General features: G+C 42.5%; 1 protein-coding gene across 1 annotated transcript in view; it reads left to right on the top strand.

Annotated features, from left to right (window-relative positions):
• The first annotated feature begins 5,013 nt into the window (after positions 1-5,013).
• Positions 5,014-23,264, top strand: part of Slc25a12 (solute carrier family 25 member 12) — an 81,633-nt gene continuing 63,382 nt past the window's right edge. Inside the window, exons 1-2 of the mRNA XM_028885739.2 lie at positions 5,014-5,266; positions 6,205-6,258. Of these exons, the coding sequence (XP_028741572.1) occupies positions 5,255-5,266; positions 6,205-6,258 (66 nt within the window). The 5' untranslated portion in view covers positions 5,014-5,254. The remainder of the gene's footprint in view (positions 5,267-6,204; positions 6,259-23,264) is intronic.

Below are 23,264 nucleotides of genomic sequence, written 5' to 3'. Positions count from 1 at the left end.
AAGACTCAGTTCACTTCCTGTTGCTGGTGGATCAAGATGTAGGACTCTCAGCTCCTCTCCAGCACCATGTCTGCCTGCATGCCACCATGTCCCACCTTGATAATAATAGACTAAATCTCTGGAACTGTAAGCAAGCCTAATTAAATGTTTTCCTTCATAAGAGTTGTCATGGTCATGGTGTCTCTTCACAGCAATAGTCCCAGCATCCACATGGCAGTTCACAACTGTCTGTAACTCCAATTCCGAGGGATCTATTGTCCTCTTCTGTCCACAGCAGGCTCCTGCATGCATGTGGTACACATACGTGGAGGCAAAACTCTCATACACACAAAATAAAAATCTTAAAAAAAAAAAGACTATATGAAGAGTTCTGTATTTTATCTCCTTCTCTCATATATTTTGTGAATTTTATCTGAGAGGTTTGTATTTTGATATATTATCAGATAATAAGTTTTTCCTTAACTGGTGATCACTAGCAATTGATGTAATAGTAAATTTTAATTTGTTAAAACTTCTGCTAATAGTATTAGCCAATTATTACATCAGAATGACAGTTTGAAAGTGTTTTCATGACAAGAACTCCGTTTATCTGGGCAGTGGTAGTGCACACCTTTAATCCCAGCATTTGGGAGGCAGAGGCAGGTGGATCTCTGTGAGTTCGAGGCCAGTCTGTTCTACAGAGCTAGTTCTAGGACAGCCAGAGATATACAAAGAAACCCTGTTTCAAAAAACAAAGAGAGAGAGAGGGGAAACTGTTTAAAGAAACCTAATTTTACTGTGTATATTTATATTATGTAACACAATGTGATACAGTATGTATATAAGGGGCTCCAGAGATGAATCCATGGTTAAGAGCACTTGTTGCTCTTATAGAGGACTCGAGTTTGGTTCCCACCACCCATATCTGGCAGCTCATAACTTCCTGTAACTCCAGCTCAGGAGATCTGATGTCATCTTCTATATTCAATGGCATCTGAACTCATGTGCACAGTCTTATGAACAGACACACATATATACATAAAATCTGAATCCTTAAAAAATATGTATATACATATATGTGTGTATAAACACAGACACATATTTATGTACATATGTATGTACATACATATATACAGAGATAGTTCCAGGACAGCCAGGGCTACATAGAGAAACCCTATCTTGAATAACCAAAATCAAAACCAAACCAAAACAACAATGTAACTGAAGTTTTCCTGTGTCCTGGCCTGCTGGCAGTCGGGACAAATCTTTCCCACTCGCATCTCCCAAGTAAACACACAGAGACTTATATTGCTTACAAACTGTATGGCCGTGGCAGGCTGCTTGCTAACTGTTCTTATATCTTAAATTAACCCATTTCTATAAATCTATACCTCGCCACGTGGCTCGTGGCTTACCGGTTTCTTACATCATGCTTCTCCTCATGGCGGCTGGCAGCGTCTCTCTGACTCAGCCTTTTTCCACCCAGCATTCTCCTCTCTCCTTGTCCCACCTACACTATCCTTCCTGCCTGGCTATTGGCCAATCAGCGTTTTATTATCATTCAATCATAGCAACATATATTTATAGCATACAGGACATCTCACAACACAACAAAAAACAAATAATAATAATAATAATAATAATAATAATAATAATAATAATAATACCAGCCACCAAAAGCTGGAGAAATTGTGAAAGGAGATTCAAGAGCACGCCCACAGAACAGAGAATACAAAGCTACACAGGAAGCTGACTCTATTGAACCGCCCTACCCACAGGGCTGCTACATGCAGGGTATTCAGCATTTGGGAGAGGGATTAGGCAGGTTATTAGACATGGCTGATCCCCTCGGCAGGGGACTGTTGTGATCTGTCAAACAGGGGAGTAGATACAGTTAAGATGTGGTAGTTTCCTGTCCTGTGGGTATATGACCAGAAGTAGGATCTAAAGTACATATAAACTTTTTTTTTCTTTTCGAGACAGGGTTTCTCTGTGTAGTTTTGGTGCCTGTCCTGGATCTCACTCTGTAGACCAGGCTGGCCTTGAACTCACAGAGATCCACCTGCTCTGCCTCCCGAGTGCTGGGTTTAAAGGAGTGTGCACCACCACTGCCCGGCAACATATAAACATTTTTAATTACACACATATATGATTTTAGTTGCACATATACATTTTTAACATTGTTAGAAATCTTTTTTTTTTTTTTTTCCCCAAGACTGGGCTTTTCTGTGTGTCCCTGGCTGTCCTAGAACTTGCTCTGTAGACCAGGCTGATCTCAAACTCACAGAGATCCGCCTGTCTCTGCTTGAGTGCTGGGATTAAAGGTGTGTGCCACCACCGCCACACCACCTGGCTTCGTTGGGAATCTTTGTACTGGATTCCATAATGATTCCACTAAATTCCAAGAATACCTTCATCTCTGAGCCAAGGTTTTACTTGCTGGCTTTTTATCTTTTTCGATAATAACAGTCTTAACAGGCAAGAGGAGATAACTCCCGGCACTTGTCTCTTGGCCCTTCCTTGGTGGTAAGTGATCTTGAGCTCCCTCTCTGGGTACCCACTGACCATTTTTGTACCATTTTTAGAGCAATGTCTTTCACTCACTGTTTGATTGGGATCTATTTGCTACTAGGTTGTGTAAGTTTTCTCAATATAATGGTGGATGTGGACAATGTGAAGACATCTTTTCCCAGGCTGTAGGCTGCTCTTTTCCTCCTTTTCTTCACTTCGCTGCACAGAAGCATTTTAGTTTGATGTAAGCCCTTATTTTGTTGCCTTTGTAACCTGAGCCTTGGCTTTGGCATGCAAAGGCGATGTCAGTGAGCTTCCTCCCAGGCGTTTTCTCCTGGCAGTATTATGGCTGCAGGCCTTATGTTTGGCCTTTAAAAATGCATTTTGAGGGAGATTTCTGTGCATGCATAAGATAAGGCCCGAAGTCACTCACATGTGGGAACCTGGCTTCTATCACTACTGCACCTGTTTTTTTCAATTTAAAGAAACACGTCTCATTTAAGAAAGAAGAGAAACCTCATGTGGTTGAGGTTGTGGGTAAACATGATCTCAAAATGTCTGGAGAGCTGGCTTTTACTTGACTCTACAATTTCAAATATCCCAATATTTATTGATAGATGCAAGTATTGGGCATGAATATGACTTTATGAATTAAGTAGACTTAATTTTAACACTATAATGGGAATAATGAATTAAAATCTCATCATTTCTTTCCCACCTACAAAAAAACCTTTTCAAGTGCATTAATGATCCAGGTTTGAATAAGTAAACTGTTTCTTATTTATTTATTTATTTTTTTTTTTTTTCAACATTTCTTGTTATTTGCGCTCTCTGGACATTAGTCAGCTGCTCGAACTCAAAGATATGTCTTAAATGCTAAAAGGCGTGCCACACCGCGGCCAAGAAACTGTTTGTAAAAAAAAAAAAAAAAAAAGATATGCTGGGCGGTGGTGGTACACGCCTTTAATCCCAGCACTCGGGAGGAAGAGGCAGGTGGATCTCTGTGAGTTCGAGGCCAGCCTGGTTTACAGTGAGTTCCAGGACAGTCAGGACTGCTTCACAGAGAAACCTTGTCTCAAAAAAGCCAAACCAAAACCAAACCAAAACACAACAACAAAAAGACTTATACACTTGACTGGCCTCAAATATTAAAAACTAGCACATAAAGCCCATAGCTAGGGGGTAGGAATACAGGCAGACACCATCAGTTCGTGACGAATTCTCTTGTAGCAACCCAGTGGATAACAAATGCTGCTGCAACACTTAAGTATGACTGAGCAAGGTGGACATCTACAGTATTTAGGATTTCTATTTAGTTTTATAACCTTAAACGGTCTATGATAACAGTGGCAAAGAAAGTCTTGCAATAAATAAACTGTCTTTGTGTGTATATATATATTATATATATATATAGTATACACAGACACACACTTTATATATATTTATATTTATATACACACTTTACAAATAGGACCATGTCTAGCGCAGGGAGGATTTCAGTAAATGTTTGAGTGAATATCAGTATGTGACCTAGTAGAATCTTTTTTTTTCTTCTCTTTAATAATTTTAAAACTTTTATCTTATTTATTACAGTGCATATGCACACCTGCCTAGCTTAAGTGTGGAAAATAAGGAGTTGGTTACCTTTCCATCCTTAATGAGTTCTGAGGGTCCTCAGGCTATCACCTTGGCTCCCCTCCCTTTCCTCTCTCTCCCTTCCCCTCTCCCTCCCTTCTTCCTTCCCCCTCCCTATTTCTCTTGTTTTCTTTTCTCTGAAGACAGTCTTAAGTATCCAGCCTGGCCTCTACTCCTATGCATTCTGATCATCCTGCCTCCATTTCCCAAGTGCTGGGATTACAGACGCAAACTACCAACCTTAGACATCTGTGCTGAGCTTGGGTTTCTGCGATGCCGGGGATGGAACCCAGGCTTCCTGCTTCATGCATGTTAAGTAAGCAATTTACCAACTAAGCTACTTGCCTGGCCCTCAGAGATCTTAACGGCAAGGCGAAGTTTTAAGACATTATTTTGGCTTAAGGCAAAGCTGGGAACTCAGTGAAGAATTGTTTTGTGTTCTTGTAGAAGTGAGAGCCAGCATAGTGCCAGTCCCAAGACAAATGAAGTTGTTTTCTATATACATCGCACAAAGGATTTGTGTGGCTAAGAAAGTGAAGCGCGTCTATTAATAAACTATTAAGACTGCTCCAAGGAATGCCAATTCAGGAGCCTATTTCTGAAGTTCTGTTTACTTAGGGTGCCCCCTCCAAAGCCCTAAGTAGATAAGTTTCTAATCTTTTTATTTTATTTTTTAGTCAGCATTTGTCACTAGTTGTCATTAACTCATTATTAATGGTCCAAGCGCTCAGATGCTTCCAAACCTTGCCCAATGCAGGCCCCAAGTGTTTCTTTAAGGCCCAAGAGGGAACCGACTTTGGCTGAAGCCAGTGCCCAAAGCCACACCCACTGCCTGGCCTTGGGACTTGGGGCTAGCCCCGCGGCGCTTCTGCTCACGCGTCGTCTGGTCTGGGATCCGGCGGCTGGAGCTCCGGTGTCCCCCGCGAGAGGTGACAGCCCCGCTGGCCGGCAGATGGACCGACGGGGGCCTCTCGGTGCGCACCGCCGCGCTCTAGCTCATTTGCATATAGACGGGCGCGGCGCCGCGACAGGAGAGAACGCGGGCGCGGCCCCGGGCCGTGGCGCGCGCGCGCCCTGACAGCTCGGGCCCTGCTCGCTCACTCGCTCGTTCCCGGCTTCCGAGCACAGCATGGCGGTCAAGGTGACTCCAACTCTCTGCTGCTGCCTTTATTGCATAAGAGACGTTCCAAGGGCCCCGAGTGCAGCCCCCCGCCTCTTTCCGTTGCTTTCTTTGCCTGGTTCTTGGCCAGCGCGTCCCGGGGCTCTAGATTGCGGGTGGAGAGCTGTGCCGGGCTTGGACCGGAGAGAAGAGGATGCCCGGCTGGGGGAGGGGAAGGAGGAGGGATCGTGAGTTGGAGGGGCTCGTGAGGACCACGGTTGGGAGGAGGAAAAGAGCAGTCTTTTGCCCTAGGTACATGGGATTGCGAGCACAGAGTTGGAGAGCAGAGGAGAGAGAGTGAGGACAAGCGGACAGGAAAGCCGGGGATACCCAGGGCATCCGCGGTGGGGGAGGGGGTAGGTGTTGTCATTTGGGGCCTCAGTACAGCCCAGGGCACTGGTTGACATTTGCGCGGCAGGTTGCAGGATGTCGAAAGTATCCATATTTGTGGCAGCTCTCAAGGTTTAGTTTGGATGGAGAAAGGGTCGCCAGGATGACGATGTGCGGTTACTGCTTTCCATAAGAAAGGCTGCTAGGCCCCGGTATTAATTTGGGTGTTTTACGTCTCCTGTTGCTCCACTCCTGAGGCTCTCTGGGTTTACAGCTTGGTGGTGGCTACTGTATAGCTAGTAGATGTGGAATAAAGCAGACGATTATCTCACTTGGTTTCCCTTTCCAGTTCAGAGGAAGTATCGTCTGCAATTTGCTGTGTCTTGGGTTATGCACACCCTTTTTTCCCACCCCTTAGCCATAGATCTCCAGTTTGACAGGTGTTATCAGCAATTAAGCTTTGGGGTTGTTTTACACTAAATACCCTTTTAAAAGATAAGCAGATGTTGGCAAATGTAAACTATAATCTAAAGAGATTGTATGCTTTCTAGCTAAGCATTAACCAGTTCCCCCCCCTCCCCACCCCATAGGTGCATACAACCAAGCGAGGTGATCCTCATGAGCTGAGAAACATATTCCTACAGGTAAGTTAAAGAATTTTGCATCATGGAAAAACTGAAAAGAGCATAATCATTATTCCTTTTCAAGCTCTAACTTTGAGAAATATTCTACTTCCATCTAGTCTCATAAACATGAGTGGAGGATGTAGTTTGTACTCGTTTTGTTTTTCGAGACAGGGTTTCTCTGTGTAGTGCTGGTTGTCCTGGAACTCGCTCTGTAGACCAGGCTGGCCTTGAACTCAGAGCCCTGCCTGGCTCTGCCTCCTGAAGGCTGGGATTAAAGATGTGTACCGTCATGCCTGGTTGTTTGTACTTTTAACAACTGATTATAAGGTTTCCTTTATATTGGGGATTGATAAGAGGTTTTCCTGGAGTTACTATTGTTTGCTTGATTTGAGATTATAAAGTTTTCCTCCTCATAAATATCTATGTCATTTGTTGTGCAATAAAACAGCAATTATAATTGTGCTTCCCCTTCTAATTATTACAACCATAGATCTGGGGGCGATGATACAACATGTTTGCTTTAGATTTTTCTCAAGGAGGCTTGTGAGATAAAGGCTCTGGATAAAGTGCTCTACCCAGAACCCATGTACATGTGAAGGAGAGGACTGACTACGTAAAGCTGTCCTCCGACCTTCACTTGTGTGTACATATGCACACGTGCTCACTCACCTACACCTTATCATAATAAATTGTTTAAAATATAAGGAAAGGGGATGGAGAGATAGCTCCTAGACAAGAACACACTGTTTGTTTTAGAAGACCTAGGTTGGATTCCCAGCACCCACATGGCAACACTGGATTGTCTGTAACTCCAGTTCCAGGGAATCTGACATCTCCTTCTGGCTTCTGAGGGCACAGCATGGATGTGGTGCACAGACGTACACACAGGCAAAACATCCATACACATTTTCAAAAAGGAAAAATTGTTGTAAGGATTTACTTTCTAATACCTTACTTAGGTTAAGCTTTTAGACTCAGTGACTTGCTATAGACTTAATTTAAAAATTGTAGCTTAGTTTTTTTGTTTTGCTTTCTTAAATTTCTAAGGTATTTTACTTAAGATTATGTTTTTCTCGGAAGAGGTTTTTTTTTTTTTAGAATTTTGTATTCTGGATGTGGGTTCTGTGTAGACACTTAACCTTGGACAGACTCCTTCCCGGTACTATTTCCCTCTATAAAATGAAAGGTGACCTTCAGGGTTCCTTCCGATTCCAAAGTCTATGATTCTATTTTAGGAGCAGATTCTAGCGTCTACTAGTGAGTCTAGGCTAGATGGCACTTTTATCTGAGACATGCAGTTCCCTTAATCCTAGTTGGGGAGGAGACTGCATAGGAGAGCACACACTGTATAGTTTATGGAAAGGAATTAGTAAGGGCAGGGGTGTAGCTCAGGATTAAAACATTTATCTACCTTGTTTGAGGCCCTGGGTTTGAGTGTTTTTACCAAAAGAAAACAAAATAGAATTTTAAAAAAATGAGATTTAATTTTAATTTTTATTTTTTAGACAAAGTCTTGCTATGTAGCCCAGCCTTGAATTTTTATCTGTCTGTCTGTCTGTCTGTCTAGAGACACAGTCTTACCATGTAACTCTGGGTGGCCTGGAACTCAATATTACATCAGGCTAGCCTCAAACTCACAGAAATCTGTCAGGGATATCCTTGAACTTGTTTGATCTTTCTGTCTCAAGCCCCTTGAGTGCCGGGATTGTAAGTGTGTACAACCAAGCTTCTTATACTAAGAGATGAATCTTTTCTGGAACAAAACCAATTATAATAGAACTGCGCCATTTGTGTGTTAAGACTTTTGTATTCTTTGGGACAAGCAAAAAAAGTTAGTAAAAACTCTGTCATATGACTAGAATTAATTGTTTTGTGGAGAGTTCATGTAATTTTTTTTTTTCTGATTAAGCAGGCATGGAGGAATCAGTTGAGATGCTGTATGATGTAGTGAAAAGGGCCTGTTCCAGGTATCAGGAACGCTTTTTTTGTTGTTGTTGTTTGTTTGTTTTTTTCCAAGATAGGCTCTCACTAGATAGCTCTCTGGCTGTCCTGGAACTCACTATGGAGAGCAGGCTGGCTTTGAACTCACAGAGATCTGCCTGCCTCTGCCTCCTGAGTGATGGGATTAAAGGTGTGCACCCCCAGACCCGGATTTTTTTTTTTTTTTTTTTTGGAACCCAGGTTTAATTCCCAGGTCTGTGGGTGTGTGTGTGTGTTTGTTTCTATGGCTGCTTTCCCTTAAGCTAATTGTCTAGCTTCCCTAAGTTTCTTTTTCTTATGTGGGACTCAGTAGAACACAAGAAGATAGGAATCGGGGTCTTTTCCAGCTTTTAAAATCTATATGGAGAAAAAGCCTGACTCCTTATGAATGTGTTACTGGTTTGTGTATTTTGTTGTTCAGGGTGGGTAGTGATGGTGGGAGTGTGGAGAGCTCATGACTATACCTTACCTTTGGTCAGCATTCACCCTTTAGCTCTTCATCTGCTGTGTTGAGTAGTGTCGGGATCTTTTTGCACATTGTTTTTAATTTGTGGTGCTGGGGAATCAAACCCCTCATAAATATTAGACTGACATTGTCTCATTACCCTTACTCCTTTAAACATTATTTTGATGTTGTCTGTATCTTATTTTTGTACTGAAAATTAGTGAAATTTGTTAATTTATATTTAGCACTAAACAGAAAGTTCTGACTCAAACATCATCATTATCATCATTATTATTTCATTTTTCTAGTCAGAATCTTGCTACATAGCACCGGCTGGCCTGTACTCATTAGGTAGCTCAGGCTAACCTTGAATTTAGTGTTGGGATTACAGATTCCATACTCAGCTTCAGCATTATTGGCAGACAAGAGAGAAACAGTGTAAGGATGCTTACTCCCCTGGAAAGCATAAAGCTGCTGGGAGGACAGTGTATCTAGTTGGGGCAACTTTTTGTTACCTTCTGGCATTTTAAGACTTTATTCCTGGTTTGTCTACTTCAAACTCTAGTTACTTAAAACAATTGGATACTTTTATAAAAAGTTTCATTATGGATACATATGGCTTAGTGACATATTAGATATAATAAAATGCACACTAGCTACTTTTTCCTTTAGCAAATAACATTTATCACATTTTTTTTCTTTTTCTTTTTTCTTTCTTTCTTTTTTTTTTTTCTTTTTCTTTTTCTTTATTTCTTTCTTTCTTTTTTTTTTTTTTCTGGAGCTGAGGACCGAACCCAGGGCCTTGTGCTTGCTAGGCAAACGCTCTACCACTGAGCTAAATCCCCAACCCCGACAAATATTTTTAAAATGAAGTTTATGTGTGTGTGAGTGACTATGAGTGTGGGCGTGCACATGCCACAGGACATCCGTAGAAGTCAGAAGCCAACTTTCAGGACTCCGATTTTTCCTTTCCCGGTGAATTCTGGGTGTCGACCTCAGGTCATCAGGCTTGCATAACAAGCCCTGTTATCTGCTGACCGTCTCGCCGGCCCTTCAACAACATTTACTAAGGACTCTTTACGTCCCATGCACTTGTATTTCATTTAGTAGCAATCATCAAATTAAATCATTTGATAATAATTGAAGCCGAGAATTGAGCCAAGACTGAACGGTGGCAGATCTTTCCTTCTCTGAGGCCCCCTCCCTTTTTAGCGGGCTGTCGTTGAGGAAGTCAGGACTTGTGGAGGCAAAACATGGCCTGGCGTAGAGCAGTTGCATTGGTTTGTCCAGAATAGTAGTTCATGGAATAAGGACAGCGGCTGCTGACATTTTTTGCTCATTTTGAGTGTAGTGTACACTAGCTCAGGACTCTAAAAATATTGTTAATGTTCTTACCACTCTTATGAGGTAGACTTGGTAGGTCTGTTATGTAGATTGAATTAAATGACTTGGTTAGCGTCCCTGAGTTCATAGAGACCATCATCAAATCAAATGAGTTCCAGAATCCATATTTTTTTCTTTAAGAAGAGCAGCTTTAAGCCGGGCAGTGGTGGCACACTCCTTTAATCCCAGCACTCAGGAGGCAAAGCTGTGAGTTCGAGGCCAGCCTGGTCTACAAAGCAAGTTCCAGGATAGTCAGAGAAACCTTGTCTTAAAAAAAACAAAAAAACAAAAAAGCAACTTTTAATCACAGCATTCAAGAGACAGAGACGGGCAGATCTCTGGGAGTCCTACGTCAGTTTGGTCTTCCTGTCAAGTTTCAAGACAAAAAAAAAAGCAGCTTTATGGGGTATGCTAACCTGCACAACTAGGTTGTAGAAGAAAGAATCTAAAACTCCCCCTCTTCCTTTTTTGAGATAGGCTCTCACTGTGCAGCCCTGGCTGGCCTAGAATGCTCTATGTCTGGCCTTGAACTCCTAGGGATCCACCTGCCTGTCTAGTGCTGGGATTGAACACATGCACCACCATGTCAAGCTGAAAATCCTTATTTTGACCCCATTTTTATTCACCTCTAAAAGACCTTTTGTTATTTTTTTAGACTAAGTCTTACTCACTTTGTAGCCCTAGACTGATCTCCAACTGGCAAGTCTCCTGCCTCAGCCTCCCAAGTGCTGAGTTTATAGACAGTGCTACCACACCCAGGCCTAGAAGATATATACATGTATGTATATATGTATACATACACACACACATATATAATTATATATATATATATAATTACATGCTTAAGGAGTTTTTAAATGAGGTGATTTTTGAAAGAGTTATATTAAGGATTTTAGCAGCTATATTTTGCTAAGAATATTAAAGATAAAATTACTTAAGAGATAAAATTAAAACATGCCTTTGTGTTGTAACCACCTAGAAAAATTGGCTGAGAAGTTGGGTTTTGAAACAGTGGGTAGACTCTGTGGGGTTCTGAGTGGGTCACTTGGAGTGTGTGTTGGATAAAGTGTGGGAGATTGGAGTAAGTGAAGGTGAAGCTATGAGGCTGTTGAAATAATCCACGTGGGACTAAAGACCTGGCGTGGCTGAAGTCTGGGGAAATGGAAAGGCCACACCAGGGACTTTGTAAGTGCGGAAGCTATTGGCTTTGCCACTAGCTATGGGAGGATTAGAGGAGCGGTGAAACTTGCATTTTTCGGATAGATATTAATTGATAGAGCATCCGTTTTGGGAATTGGAGAAAGTGGCTACGGTGTTACGCTTGATTGCTAAATGGATGTGACCCACTAAATTACAGTCGGATTAGGAGAGACACAAGTTGGTATGGGTGCTAGCCTAACTATAAAACAGGGCAGAGAACCAGGAGCTAACTCACAGCGGGCACTTTTAGTCCAAACGGGAAGGAGGAACTGAGCTGGGGACGTAGTGCCGTGAGAATGTGAAGGAGCAGTTTCACAAAAAACGGTAAATCAAAGATTAAAATGTCCATCATTCTGTTAGTGTAATCTGGTTTGAGCAGGACTCTGAAGTTAATTTGAGTTAAGTATCGTTTGCGCTTGCTACTTGAAAGTCTGCAGAGGGCTGAGGGAATGGCCAAGTGGGTGAAGGCTTGCCATACAAGGTGAGGACCAGCGATGCCTAGAACCCACATAAAAGCCAAACAGGCATGGCAGTGACGGCGTGTAATCCAGTTTCGGGGGAGGTAGAGTCTGGGTTCAGCAAGAGACCTTATCTCAGAACTACAGAGCCATGGTAGAAGAAACTCAATGTGAATGTAGGCCACACATCCACACATGTGTCCATATACACGTGAACACATATGCACGCATACTGTACATGCACACATGTAACAGACTTTCCTTTGGCCACCAACCAGTTCCCAAATCGAGACATGGAGACTTATTATTATGAATGCTCAGCCTTAGCTTATGTTCCTTTCTGGCTAGCTTTTTTTTTTTCTTTAACTTAATTTGTTTCTCTTCATCTACATTTTGCCTCAGGGCTTTTTACCTTTCTTTGTGTATGTCCATTTCTGTGTCTGCTGGCTGGCAGCTGCCTGGCTGACCCCGAAGTCTCCCTCTCTTTCTCTCCTGAGCCTGGATTCCTCCTACTACTTATTCTCTCTGTCCACCAGCCCTGCCTATCCCTCAACTGCCCAGCTACTGGCCATTCAACTTTTTATTAGACCAATCAGGTACCTTAGGCAGGCAAGGTGAAACAGCAACACATTTTTACACTCGTTAAACAAATGCAGCATAAACAAATGTAACACATCTTTGCCTAGTTAAAGTAATGTTCCAGAACACACACACGCTGAGAGAATATTGGATTTAAAATTTTAGGACACAATTGAGAGTTGAGTACAGCAACATAGACCTGTAATTCAGTACTCAGGAGGCTGAGGCCCACCAGCTCCGGGCTAGCCTGAGATACATGGAAAAAACTTGGTCTTAATAAAGCCTTTAAAATAATAACGAAGTAGGTTAGAGAGACTTCATTGGGTAAGAGCACTTACTGCTCTTGTGGTGGACCCGTGATCAGTTCCTAGTTCCCAGTACCCAGTACTCACATTGGCCGGCTTACAGCCAACTGTAACTCCAGCTCCAGGAAATAAGATACCTTCTGGTTTGTGTGGGCACCCGTGTACACAGACACATCCACATAGTTAAAAATAAAACAAATCTTTAAGCAACAACACAGTCATCTGTCATGTAAGGCAATAAAAGAGTCTTTTGTTATGGTTTTTGAGACAGGGTTTCTCTGTGTAGTCCTGGCTGTCCTGGAATTCACTCTGTAGCCCAGGCTGGCCTCGAACTCACAGAGAGCCACCTGCCTCTGCCTCCCGAGTGTTGCGATTAAAGGTGTACGCCACCACCGCCCAGCTAAAAGAGCCCTTTCGGAAGTGCAGGCACATCTGTGCTTAGTGGAGTTCTGTGTGTAATTCATGAAGGGCTTCAGAAAGAGAAACATCAGGTATAGGGAAATACTCCTTTTTTCCCCATGTGTCCTTTTGTTCTTTCTTTCTATTTATCAATTTATTTATTTGGCTTTTCAAGACAGGGTTTCTCTGTGTAATCTTGGCTGTCCTCGAACTCGCTCTGTAGACCAGGCTGGCCTCAGAGATCCTCCTGCATCTGCCTCCTAAGGGTGGCGAGTATTAAAGGCGTGTGTCACTATGCCCAGCTTCCCTGTGTTCTTTATTACTTCTCAAAATTTGATGAGCTATTTCTGTCCCTTTTCCTTTCTTTTTTGAGATGGGGGCTCATATACCCCAGGCCAGCCTCCAGTCACTGAGTAGCTGAGGATAACCTTGAACATCTGATCTCTCTGCCTCTACCTCCCCAGGTACTGGGGTTCAAAACCAGGCATTGGTGTTGGGCAAGTACTCTGTCATCTGAGCTACCTCCCTAGCCCATGTATTTTCTGTTAGCTAATAAGAAAAAAGAGAGACATTTGGGGCTGGAGATATGGCTCAGCAATTACGAGCACTTGACACTCTTACGAAGGCTCAGGTTTGATTCCCAGCACTCACACTGTGGCTTACAACTATTGGTAACCCCAGTTCTAGGCAATCCAGCAGGTATGCATGTGGTGCACATACATACATGCACATAGGCGAAACATTCATACACATCAAGTCAATAAGTAAAACTATAAAACAAAGCAAAATAAAAGAGATTCCCCAGGATTCTGCCTTCCCCACCTCAACCCCTCGAGCCCAGGACATCGGAGCACCACCGACGAATTCTTAGCTGTTCCACTGGGCAGTCCTTTCCCAGCTGGTTCTCAAACTCCGACTGTACCATTGCCACCGTGGAACTGTCATTTCCTGATTTGTCTCTTTCTTCTTTTCCCTTTCCTGCCCACACACTGTCATGGACCCAATTTTCCTGCATCAGAAGTATACAACAAGAGTGAGATCAGGGTACAATAAGTAGTAATAAGAGGCAGGTGAGGCGAGGATGGCGCGGAGGCAACCGGCTGTTTGTTACGAATCCGATGAATGTCAAAGACAGGAGTTAGCCTTCTCTGCGTGGTGTGACAAAGTGGGCTTGGAACAGATTTTTCCCCCCATTTTAAAAAGATCTCTTAATTCTTTTTAGTTGGTAAACTTTCTGCATTCGTTTGTCGGCTAATTGTAGGCTCAAAACAATACATAACTGTGTACGCCAGACCAAGTTTGCTGAGATATAGAACCAAGTATTGCTTTGATTTCTGTTCTTTTCTTCATTAGCACCAATGAACAATGAAGGTTCTATAACACATGGAAGTGCACTTTTTGGTCTTATGTGTTATTTATTTATTTGCTGTGCTTCGCACTTGGTCTTATGTGTTATTTATTATTTATTTATTTATTTATTTGCTGTGCTTTGAACTTGGTCTTATGTGTTATTTATTAATTTATTTGCTGTGCTTTGAACTTGATCTTATGTGTTCTTTCTTTCTTCCTTCCCTTCCTTCCTTCCTTCCTTCCTTCCTTCCTTCCTTCCTTCCTCCCTCCCTCCCTCCCTCTCCTCTCTCTCTCTTTCTTTCTTTCTTTCTTTCTTTTCTTTTTTCTTTCTTTCTTTTTCTTTCTTTCTTTCTTCCTTTGCTGTGCTTTGAACCTAAGATCTTGCTCACACTGGACAAGTGCTCTACCACTGAACTACAATAGCTCTGTCTTGTTTCTTCTAAATTGAAGAATAAGTGGAAGGCGGAGGCGATGTTGAAGTAAGAATGCGTTTTTTAGGGTTTTGTGAGAGCAGGAATGTTTAGTGGAATGAAGTATCCTTTTGGTCACTGCATATCGGTTTATGTGTTATGTTGTTTACTTGTTTTTGGAAGGAAAGGCTGAGGAGGGACAGAACCAGGCTTTTAGCAAAGGCTCATTTGGGCCTGTGTTGTCAAGCATGGGAGGCACCTCACTCTAGAGTTGCCAGTGAGATATTAAGGAGTTGGGGACTTGGCCGTCAGTAAGGAGCTTACCACACAGGCGTGAAGTCATGAGTTTGGATCCCCAGCATCTAGGAGTGACCCAGACATAAAAAAGCTCACAAGAAGAGATTACTACAGGCATGACAAGTACAATAAGGAAATAAGAAGAACGAGGAAAGGACCGCTATTTCTCACCACCTTCAAGAGACCGGTGACAGCTCCTGAGAGTACATTAGTGTTAAGAACTGAACCCTCAAGGTCAAGTGGCATGGAGGATCCAAGCATGGGGCTCTCATCTATGTGGCTCAGATGCTGTGTCCCCCAGTAGGAAAGGAAGCCAGAGGGTCTGAAGTGTCAGTCAGTGAGGGGGCCAGTGACAGATGAGGCTGAAGGAGCCACGTCCAGCAGGCCTTTGTGTCTAGGCCATGCAGGAATTTAGATTTTTTTTTTCTTAGTAGCTAGACAGAAAACATCTAAGATGTTTTTCCCCCCTTCACTTTGGAATGGTTGAAACTATAGTTTCAACAGAGCATGTTTAAGTAGATCATATTGATATGTAAACTGGTTTTTCTGTTTCCATGCTTCCTTGTGGATGATTGCTTCGAGTAGACGCTGATTCTTGGAGGTTTCATTTCCTTCTATCTGTCAACAGTGCTCTCGGAACATCTTGAGCTGGGTAAAGGCATGCAGGAGGCCTCAGGATCGATCCAGCTGGAGCCAACATGGGCTTTGTGGGTTCAGTGCTTTGTTTAGCTTTTTAACTTTTTGTGTGTTTGGTTTAGTTTGGACATCCATTTTTGTTGGTCTGTTTTGTTTTTATAGACTGGATTTCATTAGGTAGCCCAGGTTGACCTTGAACTTATTGTGTTGCCCAGGCGGGTCCTGAACTCTAAATCCTCCTTTCTCATGTTCCCATGTGTTGGGTTATAGGCATTGACCACCACTTGCAACTCAGGCTTCCAACCTGAGTTTGAATTCTCATGTGTCCTATTTTTAATGTGCCTTGGGTATGTATAGTGCCTCTGGAGTCTATTTTCTGTCTGTCTAAGGGCCGATGCACTCCGTGCAGACAGGTCTTTTAAAGATTCGGTGAGGTGACTGCTAAAATGTGGCCGAGAACACAAAGAACCAACCCAAGCTTAGTGTCTTGTTCCAGTTGTGCTTAGAGATGAAGACTCCTTTTCCCTGTGAATACTGTCGTACATTCTTGTCTAGGTAGCTGTGCTGAAATTAATAAAGTGACTCCGCTGTTAACATGTGTTTATCACCGTGTGTGAGTAATCAAGTACATTCTTAAGACACGCATCTGAAGTCTTCACAAGATCCCAGGTGCAGATGTTGTCAACCTCAGTGGTGATTCCCCTCTCTGTACAGTTCTGAGAAGTTGGATGGTCAGTCTGAGGCTGGGAGAGCTGAGGCTGTGGCAGGCAGCAGCTGTTTCCTTCTGAACCGTCAGGTGCTTGGTTGGGACCAGAAAAGCAGTAATAGTTTAATTATAAACGGTTAGTACATCCGGAATCACTCTGTTCTGCCTCAAAGAATCTTTCTGTGGGGCTAGAGCGGCGGCTCAGTGGTTAAAAAGGACTTGTTGCTGCTGCACAGGGGTCTGAGTTTGGTTCCCAGCACCTGCTAGGTGGCTCACAACCATCGGTGACTCTAGCTCTGGGGGATCTTTGGGCATGTGTGTGAGCACAGACACACAGACACAAACACACAACAAACAAACAAAGCCCCCCCAAACAACAACAACAAAGCCCACAAACATGTATTAAAAACTGATGAGATGCAGGCTAGACTCATTCATTGCATTGGATGGATCTCTCTCTGATCTGTCAACATCTGCCAGATCAGGATAAAAGACCTTCTTGTTCTGTGACAGAATGTTGGTTTTCAATCAAAACTTAACAGCATTGAGGTGGGCTATCTCCCCAAGAACTGTACCTCGGTTATCAAAGAGACACAATTTGTCCAGGCTTATGAACATATATGTTCCTTGTATGTTCCCATGGTTACTTAGAACAAGAGACTGAAGTGTTTAGTTAAAGAACAGTTAAAGAACACAAACGAATTATTCAACTTGATCTCCCCTGGGAAGCTTCCCGGTTCCAGTTATTGGATTCTCTGAGGTCATTATTTTATTTCCAAGATTTTTCATCCTTTTGAAGAGAAAATGAAGCCCTAGCATTAGTTTGTTTGAACACTTATAAGGCTCTTGAGTTCTCCCCAATCTGTTAGAAATTGCATTGTCCTGGCGGACGGTAGGACGAGCTAGAATGGACAGGGAAAACATGTGCATTTTAAGTTTTAGTCTTTTAAAAAATTAACTCAATATTTTATTGTGACATTGTTTCTCGCCTTGCACTTCCATGTGGGTCCTGGGATTTGAACTCAGGCCATTGGGCTTGGATCATTAGGTGGCAAGCTCCTTTACTCACTGAGCCATCTTGCAAGTCCAATTTTGAAATCTTTTTGTCTATTTCTAGTACATACATGAAGTAGAAAGAAAAAAAAATAAGCACTAGCATTTATGGAAGCATTCTGAGCCAGAAAGGCAGGATTCTAGAGAATTTCGTTGGCAAAAAATAAATAGGTTTTGTATCTGATGAATCTGAAGGTTATATGTGTACATTTACTATTTATATTAAACCCAGGTGTTCTGTTCCTGTCCCCACCCCATGCATACAGCAAATAAATGTAAAAAAAATTCAAAGCATATAAGTAAATAAATAAATAAAAATTAAATGGATGAAGCCGCTTTTCCTTAAAACATATGATGCTATAATCTTGGAAATTTGTATATTACTAATTTTTTTAAGAAATAGTTCTATGTCTTAATGAAGTTCTTAAAGTTAAAAAGTCACTTTGTTTTCATTAGTTTGTTCTTGTGTAGATCTGGCTTGTCTGGAACTTACTCTGTAGTCAAGGCTGGGCTCAAATTCATAATCCTCCTGCCTCAGTCTTCTGAGAGCTAGATTTACAGTCACAAGACACCACACCCTGCTTGTCTTATGTGTAGAAAATTACTTCTTTCCCCTTGAAACACGTAGGATAGAAAAAGCTTTTTTCCCCATTGACTGAGTGTATCAAAGTAAGGTTACTCCCACATCCCACTGCTGTACAAGTTTCGTGTGTCAGGTGTGCTGTGGTCTTTGCTCCTCATGCAGACGGCGTGCACAGTGAAAGGGCACGCATTCCTGACTAAATTTGGCTTCCGTGGGAAGGACGAGCAGTAACAGTGGACAGCGAGAGGATTAGCTTCCTGCTCTCAGTTCTCGCCCTGGTACATAATGTCCCCTTATTGTTCATACAACTCCTTTTTCCACACGGGAAACACTCTGTGTGATATCTCTCATTACCAAACTCAGTGACACCAATTCTGGAGTCAGTGAAGTTGGAAGGATGTTAAGATCTAAAATATTAGTTCCTATCACTTGCAACGGTCATAGAGAGACTGTTTTGACTCGTATTACAGCCGCATGTTGGATATGCAGAGATAGCCGCTTAGGGCAGTCCCAGCTGACCTGCTGCAAGCCGACCCCTGGGCAACCTCAGTCTGGAGAGAGGCGAAGCGTATGAAGAATAACTCCTTCATGTTTGCCTAAAAGCAGGAAAGCCAGAAGAAGGCACTAAGTCCCTCCCCTTTCCTGTTTCTGAGCATTTCAGAGCGGTGACTTCAACACTCGTCTTTGCCCATTTCCGAATACTTTGGTGTTGAAGATCCCCCCACCAAACAACGGGCCAGCTATTTTGCTTGTAACTACTTGTCAGAGAAGAAACTGAGAGATATTTGCTTATTTTGAGATGGAGTCTAGCAGTGATTCTACCTCAGCTTCCCACGTGGCTGCGATGTCGGGTGCAACCGTGCCCAGCTGAGTCAATTTTTTTTTTTTTTTTGGGGGGGGGGGGCCAAAATGTCCCCAATGAGTTACTGGCCTGGGATTTAGGACCCCATTTTCTGCTTCTGATTCTTCTGTCTGTTCTGCTAACAATGTTGTGTGTCTTACTTCTCGGCACTGAGATCTGTATAGGTGTCAATGCTGAGGCACGGTACCCAGCATGGGCTATTGATGAAACACAATAGCACAGAAAGATTGGATTTTCACAGATTTTTTTTTTTTTGGCTTAAAAAGCAGTTTTTCTAGATATGTGACTTTAGTTTTGGTAGGCATACTTTAAAAAAAAAAATAGTTTGATCTTGTTTCATTATATAAGCTCTGAGTTCAAGGCCAGCTTGATCTACATAGTGAATTCCAGGACAGCCAGAGCTACACAATGAGACCTTGTCTCCAAAAAACAAAACAATAAAAAAAAAACTACTTGTAATACGTCACAATTAAAAATTATATTTATTTTTAATTATATATGTATATACATATATTATATATGTGTGTTTAATTACACACACACACACACACACACACACACACACACACCCCTCTGTCTGGGGGTATGTGCATGTCAATACAGTTGCCAGCAGTGGCCATAAAAAGGACACTGAATCCCCTGCACTCCTTGACCTGGGTGCTGGAAACTGAGCTCTAAAAAGGGCGGTAAGTGCTCTTACCATCTTTCTAGAGCCAACATCTCAATTTTCATTTTTGCAGTTTATTGACTTCTTTATCTGATTTTTGTCTGTTTGTTTGAGTCAGGGTCTTACTTTATACCATTCACTGACGTGGAGCTTGCTAGTTACCACAGGTTGGCCTCAAACTTGTGGCAGGCTGTGTGTGTCAGCCTTCCTGAGTGTCTGGAATACGGGCTTGCGTTTCCATGTCCAGCCCTGAAATAGATAGATAGATAGATAGATAGATAGATAGATAGATAGATAGATAGATAGATAGACAGATAAATATATGTGTTGGCACACACATTTGAAGAAGAATCATCAATGAATGTTTTTTTTTTTTTTTTGTTTTTTGTTTTTTTTTTGTTTGTTTGTTTTGGTATTTCGAGACAGAGTTTCTCTGCATAGCTTTGGAGCCTATCCTGGATCTCACTCTGTATCCCAGGCTGGCCTTGAACTCACAGAGATCCTCCTGGCTCTGCCTCCTGAGTGCTGGGATTAAAGGATTACCGCCCGGCATGAATCTTTTTTTTTTTTTTAACTTACACCATTCAAACAGATTACATTTTATCATTTAGACTTTTTTTTTTTTTTTTTACAAAATTTATTTCAGTTATGAATTTTTGAGATAATCTTTTCTCCCCCTTAGTAGAAATTTAGAGGTGTGTGAGTGCTTTGTAAGCTATAATTAACACAGTTAGCTGGTAAGGTGGGTGTCATGTGTTTGAAAGGTCACCTAAGGTTAATGTTAGTAAATTGTAAGGGAGTTTCTCCTCTCCAGTTTACGCCAGTCAGGTGAGGCCTTGATGTATTCATCTTTTAGTTTCAAAAGGCCGACCGTTTCAGGGTGGCCTGGTCTTCTCCCCTCGGGCAGTAGCCAGTTCAGTGTAATTACAACATGCTTATGTATACGAAACCCTGCCAATTTTAATACGGGATTTTGATTACATGTATGAGGAGGGCTCCAGACTCTCATAAGGTCTGTGTTGTTTTTCAAGCCTCAGACTGCCAAGGCCTTCTCAAGCACATGTGAACTATCCTTGGTGGAAATGTAAATGTCTCTGGAAATGTCAAAAGCCGTGAGCATGTTTGCTTTCTGAATACTTGAGTTAGGTTGGAAAAGTTTAATCTGGAAACTAGACCACTTACTTTTCGTCAGCTCTGGGAGCTTCTTCCTGTCAATGTCTTCCATGTGTCCTTGACTTCTTGCCCAGGAGGGATTTACAACTGCTTAAGAAACAGCTTTAAAAATGGCAAGTGATTAACTCTAAAGGTATTTGGCATAAGGATATAATATTCGGCAATTTTATTTCAAGTCATTTTAGGTTACCCTTTGAAGTGATAGGAATAAAAATGGAAAAGATGTGATAAAACCATTAAATTACTTAAGATATAAAATCTTTGGCATAATGCTATTTTGGAAGACTCCAAGCTCTATTTTTAAAGATTGTAATTAATTAATTAAGGTTTTTTTTTCAAGACAGGGTTTTCCCATGTAGTTCTGGCTGTTCTGGAACCCAGGCTGGCCTCGAACTCACAGAGATCCACCTGCCTCTGCCTCCCGAGCGCCCAGCTGAGCAGCACATGTTCTTAACAGCTGAGACCTCAAAATACTATTTTAAGTCTCTTTTTCCATTTTTAATGTAAATATCCAAGGTATTTTGATTAATACAGAGAGAAGGCCTCAATAAGGCCCTTAACAGTTTTAATTTCTATTCTGATATTACCTTATTGGTATTTGTGTGTGTGTGTGTGTGTGTGTGTGTGTGTGTGTGAGAGAGAGAGAGAGAGAGAGAGAGACAGACTCTTGTTCACTGTAGGTGGCCTCAAGCTCCCTATTGAGAAGCATAAATGTAAGCATCACCTCAATGCTATCTTTACTTCCTAAAAAAAATAAAAATCTGTCTACAACCAGACTGGGTGTGGTATAGTGGTGCCAGTGTGTAATCTCACCACTTGGAATGTAGAGGCAGGAAGACCAAAGAGATCAAGGTCACCTTTGGCTACGTAGTATGTCAAAGGCCAGTCTGGGCTACAGGAGACCCTGCCTAAAAAAAAAAAAAAAAAAAAACAAAAAAAAAAACTAAAAAAAATTAATAACCCAAATCCAACCCTCTTATTAGCAGTCAATTAAAAGAAGCATTAAAAGTTATTCAAAATAAGTGGTCCATACATATTTTAAAAACTATTTTTTAAAGTACTTTGGGTTTAAACACATCACACACACACACACACACACACACACACACCTCGATTTTATTTTGCTGCTGAGGATTGTACTCAAGCACAGCCTCGTCCTCGTCTAAAGATTCATGTGCCTCCAGGCCTGTCGAGGCGGCTCAGACGTTAAAAGTGCCTGCTCTCAAGCCTGATGACCGGAGCGTCATCCCTGGGACTAAACATGCTGGAAGAAAAGAACCTTTTCCAAAAGTCGGCGTCTAACTTTCACATGTGTGCCGTGGCATGAGTGGTGTGTGTGTGTGTGTGTGTGTGTGTGTGTGTGTGTGTGTGTGGTGTGATGCAGGGGTGTAAGGACTGGAACCGGCTCCCATCCTCCAGGTGTGTGCTCTCCCGCCACATCACTGCCTCTGCAGCCTGTCACGGCCGGGCCAGCTCTTCTCTATTAGTGAAATCTCTAATTCGTTTTAGCGTTTTAACCGACTCTGGGTAGCTTCTAGTTCCCATTCAGAACTCTCTTTGGCTCTGTCTGTTCAGGCAACAGGCTTCCTGACATTGCCAAGTAATTGCCTCTAATTTAATGGGTTAATTAGTTCACTGTTTTCTGTAGAAGTCAAGTACTGACTCCCTGCAGAGGAGAAGACTTGGGCTTTTTTCCCCCCTTCAGCTATATACTCCATCTTTCGATTAAAATCAAGTTAAAGCAGACTGGGAGAGTCGGGGAGTTGTTCTCTGGCATCATTTATAAGCCTAGGTACTGGCAAGGCCTTTGTCAGCTCGTGTCAACAAAAGCATTTGTTTTCCTGTTGCTGTTCCCGTGTCCTTGGTAGCTTGTGCTAATGCTGCTGTTTCCTGGGTTTTAAAGTTGGGGCATCCTAGGGACTCTCTGGGTGCCACCTACTTTCACTGTATGTTCTGGGTAGGCTGTGTGCTTGTCCCGGCAGCCAGGCTCAGGCACTGGAGAACACACGCCTCGCGATCAGAAGGAATGGGCAAGTAATTCTTACTAACAGCTCTGACACGCGTTCGTGTTCTCTCCTGGCTCTTGAGAAAGCAGCGTCCTCACAGTTGTGAAGTCAAACGCTGTCGGCAGTGCTTTTTACCTCCTTGCATTCCTGCTGGCCTCAGGGACTTTCACCAGGCTCTGTGAGATGGACACTGCGCGGTCTCCTTGTCTCAGTCATGTCTTCTGTCTTCATCCACCTGAACAGCTCAGGGATAGTTTCTCTAAAATCCTTCATGATACAGCAAGCTTCACTGACTAACGTCTGTTATCTGTTCAGCTTTCATGGCCTTCCATAACTTGGTCCCAAAGACCTTTTTCAGTCCCAGCTTTCTGCTCCATACCTTTGTGTGTTTGTTGGACATTGCTGCTATTCTTCTGAGACAGGGTTTCTCTGTGTAGCTTTGCGTCTTTCCTGGACCTCGCTCTGTAGCCCAGGCTGGCCTTGAACTCACAAAGATCCGCCTGCCTCTGCCTCCCAGTGCTGGGATTAAAGG

The sequence above is a fragment of the Peromyscus leucopus genome, chromosome 4 (assembly GCF_004664715.2).
Source record: "Peromyscus leucopus breed LL Stock chromosome 4, UCI_PerLeu_2.1, whole genome shotgun sequence".
NCBI lineage: Eukaryota > Metazoa > Chordata > Mammalia > Rodentia > Cricetidae > Peromyscus > Peromyscus leucopus.
The sequence above is the reverse complement of the archived record's forward strand: the minus strand, read 5'-3'. Positions and strand labels throughout refer to the sequence as shown.